General features: G+C 46.8%; 1 protein-coding gene and 1 long non-coding RNA gene across 2 annotated transcripts in view; both read right to left on the bottom strand.

The window, feature by feature from the left end:
- LOC308643113 overlaps positions 1 to 17,987 on the bottom strand; it is a 622,623-nt gene that overhangs the window by 369,568 nt on the left and 235,068 nt on the right. The window lies entirely within an intron of this gene.
- On the bottom strand, positions 9,920 to 11,941 carry TMEM158 (transmembrane protein 158). Its single transcript, XM_081287325.1, has one exon. It carries the CDS (start codon positions 11,229 to 11,231, stop codon positions 10,341 to 10,343), a length of 891 nt encoding a protein of 296 aa, XP_081143451.1. The 5' UTR covers positions 11,232 to 11,941; the 3' UTR covers positions 9,920 to 10,340.

The following is a 17,987-nucleotide window of genomic DNA, read 5'->3' as shown; positions in this document are numbered from 1 at the left end:
CTGTCATCTACCAGATAGACAGAAAAGGACATAGAGCTTCTGAACCTGTCACAAAAAGCTCCACCATGCTTGAAGGATAGGTTGTAGGGTCTTGCAATTGGCAGAATCAGAGCTCTGATTCTTTTAATCTCCGAAAGATGAACATTTCAGGGAAGGATCAGAAAGAGTTTTCCCATGACTTTTATTGCTTATCAAATGCAATGTGGGAACAGTATTTTCTATACTGTATCCAGTTCTTTGCCTGATGATGAGATTCTTCAATCATCTAAATCTTGGATGTGGTGGAGATAGCAGGGGTGGAGGTGGGGTCAGTGAAATACAGCCACAGCCCATAGGTCTCTTTTGGTACAATCTGTGAGTTAAGAATATTTTTTTACCTTTTTTTGGGGGGGGAGGGTACTGGGGATTGAACTCAGGGGTACTTGACCACTAAGCCATATCCCCAGCCCCATTTTGTATTTTATTTAGAGACAAGGTCTCACTGAGTTGCTTAGCGCCTCACTAAGTTGCTGAGACTGGCTTTGAACTCGGGATCCTCCTGCCTCCTCTTCCAGAGCTGCTGGGGTTACAAGGTGTGCACCACTGTGCCTCGTTAATGTTTACATTTTTAATGGGCAAGAAAACCCACAAAGAATAATAATCTATGATTTGTGAAGTGTATATGAAATTCAACTTTCTATGTCTATAAATACAGTTTTACTAGAACATTGTTCTGCTCGTTATCTGTGTATTAATTTGGCTGCTTTCCAGCAACAATGGCCCGGTAAGTCATTGTAACAGAACCCACAAGGCCTACAAAGTTGAGAAGTCAAGACAACTTGCAACTCTAGGGAAAACTATCTGGCACAGGAATTTCCTCCCGAGTAGAGTGTAGGTGCTGCACCCAAATTCTATTTCCCATGTTATTGGTGGGAGGCTGGACTTGACTTCACCATTCTCCTGAGCCTACAGACTCCAAGCAGCCAGCTCTTCCAACATTCCCCCAACAGCTGGCCCCTGAGCTCAGAATCCTACACAGCCCACATGAGAATGGCCTGGTCTGCAGTAATCATGTATCTTTAGTCTGAGCTCCAAAGAATCTGGAAAAAATAAAAAGACAATTTCTCTGACCATAAAAATTTTATTTTGGAAACACATGTTTAATTTATACTTGTGTTTTCCCTAAGTGAAAATATGCCTCACCTAGTTCTAGATCTGATTTACACAGAACAGGAAAAAATGGATGAATTAATCTTTGTTTCTTTTTTCTTTTCTTTCCTTTTTTTTTTTTGGTACTGGGGATTGAACCCAGGGCCTTGTGCATGCAAGGCAGGCACTCTAAAAACTGAACTATTTCCCCAGCCCTGTTTTTTTTAAGCAACCTCTCCTGGGTCACCAAGGTATAAAACCTCCTTAGGAACCTGAGCAAGGTAGTGTGGCCTTCACAGGAAGGGAACAAGCTGGAGACAGCTGTCCCACATCAGAGCTGTATTAATTTAGGAAAGGTTTTTATCCCCTCTATAGAAGATGGAGTCTGTTCCTAAGTCATTAAAGCGATGAAAATATCATAAGCCTCATAAGATTGCTGTGAGGATGTGGGAGGAAAAGGTCCTGGTGCATAGTAGGTACGCAACCCGTGCCAATTTCTCTACTTTCTTGCCTGTGTAGACCCTGCCCTAGAGTATGATATCCAATGTTTACTGACAAAGCCAAAGAAATTTAATTTTAAAATTAAATTAATTAACTAAGTTATTTTGTAGTACTGGAGATTGAAACCAGAGCTTCTTTTATGGTAGACAAATGCTCTTCCACTGAGCTATACCTCCAGCCTTTTTAAATTTCATTTTGAGACAGAGTCTCCCTAAGTTGCCCAGGCTGGCCTTGAACTTGTGATCTTCCTGTCTTGGCCTTCTGAGTAGCTGGGATTACAGGCATGTGCCACCATTTTAAAAACGTGAAATAATTCTCATTTCTTATTGGCCTTACTGACTTGAAAAAAAATCTTCATCCAAGACTTTGGCTGTTTGAATAGAGATTTGTAAAAAGTCCTAATAATTTTATTAATGGTTAAAGCCAAATGAACAGCCCAATTGAGATAATCCAGTGGCAAAAATCACTATGATATCTTAAGAAGATTCTTTTCTTATTTGTATCCCACTCCTCCCATACTGTAAGTCACTAAGAAAAACAAGTAGCTTTAGCCACCAACTTGCCTGGTGGAGAAACTCAGGATATTTATGGGGTCCATGTAGTCTGACTGGACCTGGGAGATGGGAAAGGAACCATAATATAAAACTGCAGACCTGGAGGGGACTGAGGCCTTGCCTGGTCCACTCCCTTGCTCTGGAGATGAGAGGGGGAGCACTTTGCCCATGGCCAAATGGCTTGTTAATGGTAAGGCAGGTACCACGGTGGGTGTCCCAGTGTCCTGTCTCATTTATCACCAGTTTTCTGGTGGCCTCCGCAACTTCTCTGGCACTGTGGTGAGTATTGAAAAGGCAAATGGCAGAGAGTTTGACTTCACTGAGAATAGTCAGTGGGACAGAGCCAGCTGTGCCTCCGTGGGCCCAAAGACAAGGTCAGCCCGCCAGACCTTACCTGAGACTAGAAGGGCCTGGCGCTCAGCCTGCTGATTGGATAGGGAATTTCAGCCTCCACTGGCATGTTCTGAGCTTCAAGCTGTCCTGGCACTGTCCCCCTCTTTCCCAGTGCTGGGAACGGGATTCAAGAGCCATGGGTCATGCTGCGAGTGCCCTGTCCTGATTCCTGTTCAGCTACTGGGAGTGCAGAGTGCTGAGCTCTCTCCCCTGCTCCCTCCTCTGGAGAGCTGGGACCAGAGATAGAGAAGCTGCCCTATCTTTCCTTCATTCCCCTTCTCCTGAGACCCACTCCCCATTCATCTCTTCAAGGGGACTCTGGGTCAGGCTCTGCTTCTGAGGAAACTAACCTAAGTCAAGACCATCACGGAAGACCTAACACAGTTCATTGATTATTTGGGGGGGAGGGTATTGGAGATTGAACTCAGGAGCACTCAACCACTGAACCATGTCCCCAGCCCTATTTTGTATTTTATTTAGAGACAGGGTCTCACTGAGTTGCTTAGCACCTTGCTTTCCCTGAGGCTGGCTTTGAACTTGTGATCCTCCTGCCTCAGCTTCCTGAGCCACTGGGATCACAGGCTACCATTCCCGGCCACACAAATCCATTGGTTGTGAACAGTGCTGAATGCATCTGGACCCATGCGTGGTCCTCATGCTTAGTGATTCCCCTACTCTGGCCTGATTTTCCTGTCTTGGGTGAGTCCTCTGGGTGTTCTGTCTTCAGCACCCATTCCCAGCAGCAGGGCCATCTGACTGCAACTTTCCCTCTGCCGGAAGGACTTGTGACAGTTCTTTGGGCAGCAATATCCTTTCTGTTTATTGAATCTCAGAATTCATTTTCATCCCCCAAGACATCAAATAAACAGACAAAACAAGTAGCTCCATGGTTATGACTTGGGGAGATGAATCACATTGTTCAGAGCTGTGTTCAGTTCCTTATCGGCTTCATCTGAGGCCTCAGATATGAAAACAGAGATGATTCTGCCAAGAAGGGTGGAAGGTTGGCTCTGGCTTTGATACGTGTTTGGAGATTAAAAAAAAAAAACACAAAAAACCATAAAACACTGGATGGGAAAGATAGCAGATCCTCTTCCCCTGCCCCAGCTCCACTAGGTCTTTGGCCCCAGAGACGTTTCAATATCCAAGTGGCAGACCTCTGACCCATGTGTCAAGAACACAGCCTTTCTATGCCTCCTGCCACAAGAGGCCCTCTATCATCTTCTGTAGAGAGAAGGAAACATCAAACAGTGGCTGAGTGGGGAAAGCAGGGTGCTGAGGAGCAGGTGCCCCTGGGATGAAAATGTGTATGATTTATGCATTTGAATATCCATCAAAAAATAATATCTTTGGTGACTTATGGGTACTGAGCATCCCTGATAATGATTCATTTGTTTTGTGAAGGGCATTTTCTAATTTTTCCATGATGTAACACTGTCATTAAAAAAAGAAAGTTTTCAAACAGTTATGAATAGCACCATGCCATTTAAACAACATAAGTAGTAACTCATGAACACACATATATGTATAAATCAAGGCTGGGGGTATGTGCATCAAAACCTTTGCAGGACTTATTTTGGGGTAGTCGAAAGATAAATGTTCTGTTCTTTCTTTTTCACTTGACTTCCACGATGAATACACATTGAGTGTGTTTAGATGAGAGTTCAGGAATGAAGCTGGGTATCAAAGTGTCCTTTCTCAGCCTCTGATGATCTGCATGGTGCTAACCAACTCGGATGACCTCTCAGAGACCTGGTGACAGCTGGAACTGGCAAGGTGAGATGCTCTGGGTGAGACTCATTTTGGAACAGTAATCCAAGCCTGTCAGGGTTGAAGGAGAAATCTGTTTCGGGGTGGAGGAGGGACGATGGGGTTCATGCCCTCTAGGACAGCTCTGCAGGAGGGCAGCTGGCAGAACCTGCTCCCAGCCCCCTTCCAGCTCCCAGCTGCCTGCCTACCTGCTCCTGCCAGTAGCTTGTCCTTCCAAGGCCTCCATATGCACTTTGTACTCTTCATTCGCTATGGCTCCAGGACATCCACTTCATATCCTCTGTTCCTTTATGCCTTGTGTGGGAGACTTCTGTTTTTCCTTTTTTTTTTTTTTTTTTTTAATGTGCTGGTGGCATGAGGTAGGGAATTATCTTTCTGTTCCTAAACAGTGCTTCCAGTTCTCTTTTTCTTGCTTCTTCTTTCTTTTTAGATCTTGTTTTCCCTCTACTTCTCCCACTCTCTCTTTTCCTTTCCAGTCCAAAATGACAATGATCAATAGTCATATTTGTGACTTTATATTTATGATTGTTTCATATTAATAATAATTATAATTTTCCAGTGTAGTCCTTTAGCAGCTGCAGAGTTATGACACATAGGAAGTGAGGTAGGGTATCGGTTAAAGTCTATGATAAAAAAGTTCAGCATCCGTCTTGCCAGAAGACCATATAATATGTGGAATTAACTGGAGCCAGAAAATTCCTTATGATTATAAAATATTCTGAAATAAAATTCCAAGGTACTGTAATTATAAAGCCACACTTCTGGATCATGACGCAGTGAAAGTCATAAGTCCAGAGTGACTCCTATGAAAGCCCTAGAGGTATGCTGGAATTTACAGACATAGCCTCTGGGACAGAACAAGCACATGGCCCCAAATCACTGGGTGTCAGCAGCTACTCAGGGGAGCCTGGAGCGCAGCCACGTAGAGCAGGATGGAGGTTTTGTAGGTTCTGAACAGGTTTCTTGAACCTGTAATGCAGAGTTCAAACTGGAGGTGTCTGGGGAGGGTTGGAGAGCTACATGGTCAGCAATCTTCTCTCCCATGCCCACTGACCAAAAAGTCATCCCGAGCCCATCTGGGACTCTCGTCCTGGTGCAAGCTGAGCTGTGGTAGGGTTATTTCTTAGAGTGCAGAAAAGCTTGCTGAGAAGCAATCTGTGGGTACAGTCAAAATGTGGCCTCGGGGTGTTATCAAGACGCCAATTATTTGGATTTTTATCACTAATTCTATAAAGACAAATAGAAGAGCAAGTCTTCAGCGGCACAGAGACTCATTCAGGGACTTCGGGAGTTCAGTTCTGGGAACAGGCAGGCAGGAAGAATTCCAGGAAAACACTGAGACTCAGACAAAGGGAGAGGCCTATACTTGTCCAAGGAAGCAGCCCTGCCCTGGACCTCGGAGCCCATGGGGAGTCCCCACTCACCTCAAAATACCTCTGGACCTGTCCTATCCTGGGGTGTGGCAGGCAGATCTAGCCCAAGTGTCAGCACAGGCTTGGAGATGGTGAGATTGTGAGAGGGAAGTACACTGTGAGGTACTTTGAGATAGATGGACCATTGGGCTGAGTCCTGTGATCCTGATGGCTATAGTAAGAGGTATAGTAAGAGAAGGAGCCAGCTTCTTGTTAGGACTGATAGGCCAGAGAGGGCTGCAGAAGAATAGGGTCCTGTATGCTGCAGGGACCCCAGCTTTGGAGAAGGCAGACAGCAGAGGCTGACAGGACACAAGTCTGCTGGGTGGGGCATCAGGAAATATCTTGTCACGTTTAAGAAGTTACTCAGAGCTGGCGGGAGGCCCAGAGGAGGGAGTGCCTTAAAATTTCCTAAGGGCTGGGATTGTGGCTCAGTGGTAGAGCGCTTGTCTCACAGGCGTGAGGCACTGGGTTTGATCCTCATTTATTTATAAATAAATAAAATAAAGTATTGTGCCTATCTACAACTTTAAAAAAAATCTTAAAAAAAACTTCCTGAGCTAGAGGCTAGTAGGAACACTGTCCTTAGGGGAAGAACCCAAGAAGACCAAGAACAAGTGCATGAGAAGACGCAGGCTGGGCAGGGAGATCTACACGAGAAGACTACACAGAGCAGAAGGGCCCACAGACACTGAGTGCAGGCGGAGGCCTGTGTTCCAGTTCTGCTCCATAACCTTAGCTGTCCCCACATGTGAAAAATGCCCCTATGTTAAAGAACTTGGAGCTGGGTCTAGGCATCTGGGTTGCCTATTCTGACTCCCTTTTTATTTTCCATTTACATAACTTTCTTTCCATGTCTTTTCCCCTCATTTAAACTCTGATTCTTCACCCATCCTTCTGAATTCCCAGATCCAAGGGATCCAGAGGGTTCTTTTGTTGAATTCTTCCAGATTGAATTCTTTTAGGAATGGCCCTCCTAAATCTTGGACACATAGCATGAAAAAGGAATAAGCCTTTCTTTTGTTAAACTGCTGAGAAGTTGTGTTTGCTTGTTACTTCAGCATAATCCAGCACATCCTTACTAATAAGGTGATATGACAGGAAAAAAAGCAAAGCCTTCTTCTTTTGACATGGATATGTATGAGGGTGATGATGAAGTAAGAAATGGTATTAGGGGACATTTCTCCCATCACCACTGATTATGGTTATTAGAAGACTATCCAGATAGAAAAGAAAGAATAGAAATGTGTGCTCTATATAAAAGGGATGCAAATAATGATCATTCATATGGTATGCTCCTTATAGATGCCTAATGATCATTTGGCTAGAACAATTCTGCATGCCACTAGGATTTTTATCTGTCAAGGCTGGGTTCTTGGAGAATCAAACTGAAGACAGATCCAACTCCCTTGGGTTAATGGCTCTGGAAGGGAAGGGATAGGAAAAGGTAGAAGTGAGCAGAGGGAGTAGTCTGACCTCCAGGCAGTTTCCATGGAAGTCTCAGCTAGCCCTGTGGGGAGTCAGTCCTGATGCCTGTAGGATCTTTAGAGCTGTCAGAAGTTGAGGTGAGAGGGCTGGTCTTCCTGCTCCCTCTGTTAAGGAGTCACTGAATGGGGTGCTCTAGGTGGAGGTGTTGCTTTGGGCATGGTGGCTATGTTCAGCTAAGGTGAGCCCCAAAGAAGACTGGGATGTTCAGATTTGGGGTCAGGGCATCTCTCCCAGTGAATGTAGAAAAGTCAGTAGTAATGGCGGCATATTTGGGGGTGAATACGAACCTTCCCCAACATCCTCTCGGAATGGAAAATAATGGAGCATGATGATTTATCCTGAGGACTCAGCTGTATTGTTGGCAACTCAGGCCATGCCAAGAAGACTGTGAGTGGGCTGGAATATGAGGATTCCATGTATGCATGTATACAAGTGACAGGGGCAACTTCCCTTCCTGTCCAAGAGGAACTAATGGTTAATCCTTAGTTAAATATGTAGTCGGAAGTGTTTCACTACTGAGATGGTGCACATCAACCTGACCAGAAGGCATGGACCCCAAGCTGAGCTTGCCAAGGCCTGACCTCCTTTACCAGTGGGTAAGCCTACTGAAAGAGAACTGCAGGCTCCCTCCTCACTTTCTAGAACTAACTGGTCCATCACAAACACATATACACACACACATGCTCTCTCACACACACTGTAGGCTCCACCAGCAATTACAAGGATCTACCTCAGGAAGGTATATTGCTATAGCAATAAATGTTAATATTTCTAACCCATCTTATAAAGGTATTTATTGGGCTGGGGATGTGGCTCAGTGGTAGCATGCTTGCCTTGCATGTATAGGGCACTGGGTTTGATCCTCAGCATCATAAATAAATAAAATAAAGGTATTGTATCCTACAACTGAAAAAATGTTAAGGAAAGTATTTGTTAGGGAGACACACACACACACACACACACACCTCTCAACAGAAGAGCTGATGAAAAATACTATCGAGGGAAGAATAATTCCTGAGTTTTATGTAGCTGTCTGATTGTAAGCAAGATGCTAAGCCTTCTGAACCCTAGTTTCCATCTTGGGGGAAGAAAGGAAGGGAGGGGGGGGAGGTAGAGGTGCCAAGTGATGTGTAGTGGGAATACTTGATGTTCTTCCAGGATTACAAATACTGTGATTGTATTAAAATTGATAACAGGTTAGCAAATTTATTGGTTTTCTCCTGCTAATTACCACAGGGTTCCAGAACAGTGAAGATCATAATTTACCTTGCTCTGTGGCATATGAAAATTTGAAGTGTCAATAAGGATTTATAATACAACAAATACAGAAAATCTTCAATGTCCAGAATAGGAGAAAGAGGAAGACCCATCTCAGTGCCTGGCACCTGCCAGAGTCGTTCCTGGACACCAAGGAGGTGTGTATGTGTTTGCTGGGGTGGGAGGAAGCTGAAGCTGTAGGCAATAACTCAGCCTCTCCTTCAGACAGATTCCTGGGGGGAGGAAGCAACCCACTTCTCTGATATAATAGAGACATCTCAAGATAGAAGGAGACTACATACAGCTGAATTTCCCTTTCCGCTAGCACACAGCATTTCTCAACCTCGAAATGCATCAGAATCTGTTGCAGGGCTTGTTAAACTACAGATTGCTGGGCTGTATCCCAGAGTTTCTGGTTCTGCATCTTTAACAGGTTCCCAGCTGATGCTGATGTTGCTGGTCCAGGGACTATAGTTGGAGAACTATAACTCTAGAACAATCTCAGCTATTAACTCAAAAGTGGGGAGAAGATGGAGAAAGGAAATGCAGCTTATTTTTAAAAAGACTTCAAAAATTATTTTTATATTAAGTTGTATTAATGATTTTTCATTTACTCTGCTGAAAACCCCCAAAATCTGAAACTACTACATAACAGACACTACATCATGGAAGCCAGAAGTGAAGAAAATCTTGTGATCATTAACTTATTTATTACCCAAGAATCTACCTTAAAATCTTATTAATGCCCAAATAACATCTCATTTTAAAGCCAGCACTTGAGATGTGCTCATCTGATAAAATTTATGCATAGCAATTTGAAACTTATATATCTTTTTAAATGAGTCATTTCCATGAAGGACATCTGGCTCAGAGGGACTATTGATTTTTTACCATTTTGACACTTTTCTGGGTGTTCTGCAAAGCTTGGGGCAGAGAGTAAAAAGATAAATCATGCAAAACCCTGTTAGCCACTGTGATAGCAGGGAAGGCTGGGTATTGGGGGCCAGTGTGTTGGAAGACATTGCAACTACCCTTAGGGCAAGTAAGCTCTTACTTTTCCCTCATCTGGCCCTTCTGTAACTTTTTAGGAATTCCCTCTCCCAGTTCTAGGTTAATGTCTTACAATTCTTGGATTCCTTTCCCTAATTCCAATAAAGACAAAGCTACATACGCATCTCTGGAGGAAAATGTCTGTATTAAAAGCCAAAAATCCACAGGAGTACAAGAAGAAACGCCCACCAGGCCACGTCACTGGATAAATCGACTTGGAAAAGGTTCTTAAAGTTCATTTTTAGCGATAACAATATATCGGTGTCAAATCCTTCCCATGCCCTCCCCCCTTTAAAATAAATTAAAAAACAACAAACTTCAGATACAACTATGTTCAGATACAAAGAGCTTCTCTTACTACAGCAATAGCAATTTAATCTTTTTGTTTTGTATTTTTTTTTTACTAAAACTTTCATTTAAAACAGTTATTAAATATATAAAACAAATACACAGGATTTGGTCATTTTTCTGCCATGAATAAAGGGCACGTGGGTGCGGGGAGGAAGGCGGGCAGGGGGATGCAATAGAGGGGAAAGGGCCCCTTTTCCCTGCTCTGTCTTCGGAGCTGTGGATCCCACCCCTCAGTCCAAAGGCTTGCACCTGCTTTTCGGAACAGGAAGCGCAGCACAAACCTGGCTTTTCAAAATCGCTGGGGCTCTCCTGCGGCCCCCTCCCCGGAAAAAGAACTAACGATAACTACAGCACGAAGCACACCTGCCGAGTCTCCCGGCGAGAAAGGCACCCACGAGCGCGGACACAGGGAAGACGCAGGGAGGAGCGGAGCGAGTCACTTGGTGGTCACCCCCGAGGTGACAGCCGCAGCGGCAGCGGCTGCAGCTGCGGCGGCGGCGGCAGCCGCGGTGGTCCCCGCCGGCACTGCAGCGGGGGCGGCCGCGGTAGCGCTGGCGGTGGTCCGGCGCTGCTCCATGCCGTTGGGCAGAAAGCCGGCGATGATGGGCACTGGCCAGATGAGGGCGGCCACGCTCCACACAACGATGACCAGGGTCATGAAGCAGGCCACCAGCGTGGATTCGATGGGCTTGCGGTTCAGCCGCCAGCCCGACTCGCCCTGTAGCTCCTCCAGGCTGAAGTCCAGGCAGCAGAAATGCAGCGGCTCGCCCTGCAGCCACAGCGGTCCGGGCGGTTCCGCCGCTGGGTAGGCGGGCAGCGCGGTGGGCGCCCCGGCGGTGGCAGTGGCCGCGGCGGGCCGGAGGCGGCCAGGGCGGCGGCCGCGCACCCAGCCGCAGCCCACACAGAGGCGCAGGTCCTGCTGCGCGCCACCTGCGGCCAGCCCCAGGTGCTCGATTAGCAGCGGCGGCCCGACTCGGTGGAAGGCGGTGGCAAAGAAGGCGCGGCCGTGCGCATTGGTGGAGAAGAGCAGCAGGTCGCACTGGAAGCCTCGCGGGCGGCCCCAGCGCACAAGCAGCGAACTCAGCATCTGCCGCTGCACGCTGATGTTGCAAGGCGTCGCCGCCGCCGCTTCCTCCGGGCTCGGACGCTCGGGGGACCCCGGGGCCGCCGAGGCCAGCAGCCGCGGGGCGACGGACTCGTCCGCGGACGACGCATTGACCGAAGCGTTGGAGGGCGCCCCGAGGAAGCCCAGCGCGTCCGCAGCCCCTCCGTGGGCCAGCGGCAGTGGGCAGGCTGCGGCCAGCAGCGCGGCGAGCAGGGGCAGCATGGCCTGCGGCGGGCGCCTACGCGCGCGGGACAGGAGGAGGTTGCATGGCGCGCGGGCGACTGGCCGGCGAGCGACAGCGGGGCGCGGGAGCTGGTGGCGGGGCGGATGCCAGCCCGTGGAGGCGGCGGCTCGCCGGGCGCGGGGACCTCTCCAGACCGCTGCGTCTGGGGTTCCCTTCCGCCCCCGGCGCTGGGGCCCTGGGACCGCCGGGCTGCTCTGCGGGCTGTGGCTCACCCGGAGCAGGATTCCCCGGCTTGCTCCGCCTCCCGCGCGCCCCGCCCCGCCCCGCCCCACCCCACCCCGCCTCCCGCTCGCTGAGCGCGGGTACTTGGTAGAGGGTGGGTTCCTAGCCCAAGCAGGGTGAGGACACCGGAGGACCCTTCAAGGCGGGATGCGGGACTGGGCGCCAGGGTAGCTCGAGGCGGGCGCGTGGGCCGGGCGATCGCTGAGTGAGAGTCCCTTTCGCTGGGTGCGGGCGCGCAGCGGGGAAGCCCAAGAACGCTCCCCTGCGCTCTAGGAGGATTGCGTCTTCGGAGGGAGGCTCCAGGGTCCCTAGACCATCCCTCCGTCACGCCTGAGGAGAGCCAACAATGCCTCTCCTGGAGCCCCTTTGTTTTACAAAAGGAGAAACTGAGGCTGAGAGAGGGGAAAGGCCTCCCCATGCCACCGCATCAGCCAGAAGCTGACCTCTACACGACTAACTCTTTCTGCTTTTCTACGATGTCCCTTAAAACCTCAAGTCTGGAGACTTTGAATGGTTTTTAATGCCTTTCTCACTCTGTAGACCCACTTGGTATTACTCTCCTCACAGCAGACAAACCCTTAGAAAAATTCCAAGAACTCTATGGAGTTCCCGGTGCCAAGTGGCTGGTGGGGATGAGACCTGCAGCTTTGACCCTCTGGGGGTTCCGATTCAGAGTCCTATGCACAGGTGACTGCTCCACCCCACAGGGTGCCTGCCTGATGGGTCAAGTAAGCATGGATTTACAAAAGATCTGTATGTTAGAATTCACCATATGTTCAAATTCTGTAGCCATATTGGGAGGACAGGCTGCCATGAGTAATGTGTCAAGATCAAATTTATATTAAAATCTCTTTCCTAGTCGTTTGGCCTCTCACACTTGGAAACAAACTTCACTGGCACTCCTTCAGGTAATGCCCCTGCCCTTTGAAGCCATTGTGCTCCATAAATCTGAGAGGGAAGGGTGGAGGGATGGATGGGAAATGAAATGTCAATAGCCAGAACTAGCTACAGAACTATATCCATTGTTAGGCCTTGGAATCCATTACATTTCTGAGATCTTTTATCCATTGTTTTCTAGCAATGAGTAAAATAGGGTTGAGAATGTTGTAAAAACAGCCTCAAAATACCCCACCTCTTCCCAGTTGGGCAAATCATTATTCTTACTTGGCCTTGGTGTCCCCATTCTGGTAGTGGGGCTGGCGGAACCTGCCTTGCAAGGGTACTATGATCATGAATGCTTGAAGTCCTCTGCTCACTTAATTTACATAGTCACTATTGGTCCAGCCCAAGTTGACCTTCTGGAATTTCTCAAGGTTCACCTGCTGTGAGAATACCAAGTGGGCCTACTGTGTGGGAGATGCACTAAAAATCAGTCAAAATCTCCAGATTTGTTGAGCACCACTGGTGGCATCCCTGGTGCTACCAGAGAGAGTCATGTGAAAATTTCATGCTTTTATTAAAAGTTGCTTTTTAAAATAAAAAATTACTGCTTCCAGTCTCATATACCAGGAACAGAAGCTACCACCTGATATGGCAGAACTGTTTTGGTGCCGTGTGTTGGTCATTGTCCAAGGACAGGGTGTCAGGTGGTCCCTAGGGCTGAGAGAGGCCTGGTCTTCAAAGATGTGTTTTTGAGCCAAGCCACTGTTCATGATGGAAAATGACATTCTCTGGGGCTTCAGTCAGAGGCAAGGGCTTCCTGAGCTTTCCTGGGGGCTCTCCTGTAGAGAAGTCAGCAGCAAAGGGAGAAGACAACAATCTGTTTGGAGAGCGAAGTGGATCCCTGCAAAGATGTTGCTATAGGAGCCCTGCATCCCAGTAACCTGCATTCAGCCTACTTTTCCAGCGTGTGCCGAGATTTCTGCTACCTAATCCTCATTCAGAATGAAATTACCACTCAGATCATTGCACAGCTCTTAGTTTCTAGATTGACTTGCTGTCTTTTTGGATAACTGGAATTTGTTTACTATTATACCTAGGACAGGGCAGAGGCCTAGTAAATACTTGTCGATTGAACAAACTTGCCTATTTGTTAACAGCTCGGGTTGCTACAATTTGTTTAGTACTTTCTACATGCCTGGTGTCTTACACACATCTTTAAATCTTCACAACAATCCGATGGGTGAGACCCACTTTATCATGGGAAAACTGAGGCTCCGAGATGGTAAATAACTTACCTGATGTCCCATAGCAGTTAGTAGCAAAATCAGAATTTTAGTGCAGTGTCCCCTGACTCTGTTTTGTGTTGTTTTTTTTTTAAAGAACTAGAGGTATCTCATCTCATGGACACTGGAACCCAAAGCCACTTTTCAGCATTTGCAACATCATTCTTTTTTGCACTTTCAAAATATTCTCTAAAACGTACAAACATGACTTCTACAAATATATATATATATATATATATATATATATATATATATATATATATATTTCTTGCCTTTCGCAACCTGCTTGTGCTCTTCCTTTCAGTTCAAAAGGGACCTGGAGGGCCAGCCAGGGGCAAGAGGTGCCCAACACTGAGTGTCTGCCTACTGGTTAAAAACTCTGCCTGAGATATAGGCTGGGACTTGTTCATGAGCTGTGGTTCCCAGCCACCTCTTGGTCCATCCCCTGTCACTTTCCCTCCCGCTTTGCCTGTTTTGGCCACACTGAATTCCTTGCTGTTCCATGAATACACTGAACATACTCTGGATTCAGGCCCTTGCCCATGCCATTTCCTCTACCTTGGACACTGTTCTTTCTGATGTGTGTCTTGCTTGCTCCCTGGCTTCCTTTCAATCTCTACTGAGGTGTCAGCTCCTCAGAGAGGCCTTTCCTGACTCCTCACTGTAGAAGAGCATCCTTTGCTATACACACGTTGGTCTCCTCCTCTGCATGGCTCCACTACTTCCTGGTGCTGATGGGCAGTTGAGAGATTTTTGTGTTTTTTCCTCTTTGTATACTGTCTCTCCCTTTATTCACATAGTTGCTCCCACAAGGCAGGACTTTATCTGATTTGTTCAATGGAACAGTATTTGGCATACAATCGGGGTTCAATAAATAGCTGAGGAATGAGTGAGTGAACTCAATAGATTGGACCATGCCAACAGGCAGGGATGTGTGCAGTGTCTTAGGGAGTGGAGAGGGACAGGACTGAGCCACCCAGATGTTCTTTCTAGCAGATTGAAGGCAAATGAGCCCCCTTCCGCTGCCCTAAATCCTGTAACTTTTATAAAATAAGAGGAAGGTTTTGATGAATCTCTGTTTTGTCTGTAAAACAGGGGCAGCAAATTTGCCGATATGGAATGTATTAGTAGAAACCAATGAAGACTTCAAAGACAATAATTAGTAATGATGCATAGAACTTTCATTCTCTGCATTTTCTATGTCCCTCCCTAGTATTAGCTTATTTCCCCTTACACTGCCTATTGAAGTAGTAACCTTAGAAGAACACCTCTCTGGGTTATTTGAATTCCTTTTATTCAACCACCTTGGGGTACCACAGATAGTCATTGGTTAGTTCTTTCTTATTATGTGTGTGGAATTAAGATATTATTACCACACATTATAAACAAGGGCCACAAAAGAACCGTAAAAGTAGGATAGAGAAGAGAAGGGGAAGCAGCAACTTGTTTCCATCAAAACCATTAGTTGTGTGTTTTGTGCTGGGCTTTTGACTGAGAGGACTAGGAGATGAGGGAGGAATGCTTTTCATGTCTATTTCTGAGAAATCCCATTTCTCAGATGGGTAACTCAAGGTCTGGTTGCAGGAGCAGCTGGAGAGCTGGGCATCTGCTGGCAGGCAATAGGGAGGAAATCTGGAGGCTCCAGGATTTGGCTGATTAGATCCTGATGATCTCTCGTCTGGGTGTCTGCACACTTAGTGATTCCCCAATGTCTCAGCCACATCTCCAGGGTGTGCACATTTATCCTTCCTGACTGCTGTGGTCAGAAGGGAGATTCGCCCCTGCAGAATTCTGGCAGCAAATTACAGCCTGCACAGTTCATTTGGTAATTAATTGTGGGCTCCTTGGGATGAGTCTGCTTTGCAACTTAGGTCATTGCTTACTCTTTTAAAAAAATTTTTTTTAGATGTTGATGGACCTTTATTTTATTCATCTGTTTATATGTGGTGCTGAGAATCGAACCTAGTGCCTCACACATGCTAGGCAAGTGCTCTACCACTGAGCCACAACCCCAGCCCCCCACCAAGTTATCACTTACTCTTAATTTTTCTGTAGCTTTACATGTTTTGTGTGGCTGCTCTGTGGGCATGGTGGACCGAGGCCGTTGATGGTATTTCTTCTCATGATGGGCATCTGGTAAGATTTCAGCAGGACTTTTTGAGGAAAATAAGAAGCTTCTGCTGAACTGGAGAGGTGGAGAGTGCCTGAGAGAGAGAGCCAGCAGGAGGAGGCTGGTGCCCAGGTGGTACACGTGGGGAAGGACTTGAAAAAACACATGCTGAGTGAACACCTCTTCTGGGCTTGGCCTGCTAGGGGCACCATCACCAGATAAAATCTGTCCCTTATCCAATACTCACTGTGAGCCAGGCACTGGATCAAGCATTTGAAATGTGTTCTCAACACAGCTCATGAAGAAGAAATTGCTGTCATTTTACAGATGAAGTGAACCAAGGCTCAGAGGAGTAGAGTCACATGTGCAGTAATACAGTGGTAGAGCCAGGATCCAAACCTTGTCTAACTACCTTGTTCTTAAGTGCAACCTTGCTAAATGTCCTTTAGGGCAAGGGCTGGGTCATCTTCAGAGCTTCAGCCTCCCAACGACATACAGAATTCTCTATAGTGCTAAAATACTGAAGAACGGTTTCCCAGACCAATACATCCTTACTGAGTAAGCTCTAGACTATGGTTTCCCTGATAACATGGGTGTTCTTCTCTACTGGCATCTCCATGAAGGACTGAGCTCTCTTCACCACTCTGCCTCTGGGGTCACTGTTATATTATGGATAAGTATCCCTCAAAGGTCCATGTGTTGAAGGCTTACTCTCCAGGGTGGTGCTTTGGGGAAGTGTTTGGAGCCTTTAAGAGGTGGGGCTTAGTGGGAGGTCTTTAGATCATTGGGGGCATACCCTGGAAGAGGATTGTAGGACACTGACCCTTCTCCCTCTCTTTTGCTTTCTGGTAATGAAGTGAGCAGTTTTGCTCTGCTGTGTGCTCCTGCCATGATATATTGTCTTACCACAGGCCCAAAGCAAAGGGGTCCACTTGGTTATGGATTAGAACCAACAACACCGTGAGCCAAAACAAATCTTTTCTTTTTATAAATTCATTATTTCAGGCACTTTGTTATAGTGATAGAAAGTCAATTAACCCAGTCACTATGGTGCCTGGAACAGAGTCAGTATTCAATCAGTGTGGCTGGGAACCTGGAACTCATCAGGGACTCCTTGGCTTGGCAAATGTCCAGCCCGGCACTCCCAACACACCTGGGAGCCTTCAGGCTGCCAATGGTAGATTTTTAAAATAATGACTTTACAATTTACTTGGAGAGGTCATGAAGAGAGAGAGAAAAGACTGAGGATATCAAGTAAACTGCCCTGATTCAGGATGGCAGAATGGCTTCTGCAAAACGATTGAGTTAAGCATCTATTTCTAGGGTTAATATCTATCCGATGAACCTAACAATCTATTCCTTTAAAAATTTTTTTTTTGTAACATAGCTACATGCATGTCTACACATTTGTGTGCTACTTTTTTTCTTTCCCAAAGCAAGTGGTATTTTGTGGTTCTTGTATCCACCTTCTAACAAATTAAAATGTCACCCAGCATGTATAATTATAAATTCTGAAGATCTCAATGTGGCACACCTGGGAGGCAGAGCTGGCTCATCAAAAGCCAAAGCAAGTGGAATGTTCCCCCTCAGTCACTAACGAGCATCATAAAATTTACTTCATGCTGCTTCTAAACAGCACCGACATTCCCTTCAAAATGAAATAATTGGCGTTCCATTTGCAGAGGTGGAGGAGGAGAGGTGGGAGAAGAGAAAGCCATTTTCAGGAAGGCAGGAACACTGGGAATCATTTATCCAGGCCCTGTGCACCTTCCATCTGCAGCCCCTCTCGCCAACTCCACCTGCTCCACCTGCTTCACACAGGCTTGCAGGGCTTATGCGCTTAGTCTGGGCATGCTCTATCAAGCAAGTGTGCTCCTGGCCTTCCCTTCTTGGTGAGGTCATCTCTAGCTCCCCTCTCTTTTTCTAGTCTCCAGTTTTGGAGATTCTAGAGACCTGGGACTATGAATGTGGCCCTTGGAGCATGGGGAACTTGGCTGGGATATGGTACTTGATCTCACTGTGTCTCAATTCTCCCGTCTGTGAAATGGGCTCTATTGAGAGCAGTAAGTGAGGTCTTTATTGCAGAACAATCAGTTCAGGGTCAGCAGAGGGGAAGTTTTTGGTGAGTGGGGCTAGCTCTTTCTTGGGACATGGGACTGTGGCTCATCTTCTGTCCTTATGCTGCACCACAAATATGGTGAACAAATATGGGTTCACCTGCAGAAATCTATCACTGC

Source organism: Spermophilus citellus, assembly GCF_964194105.1.
Source record: "Spermophilus citellus genome assembly, chromosome: 3".
Classification (NCBI taxonomy): domain Eukaryota; kingdom Metazoa; phylum Chordata; class Mammalia; order Rodentia; family Sciuridae; genus Spermophilus; species Spermophilus citellus.
This window is presented reverse-complemented; position numbering and strand designations above follow the sequence as displayed.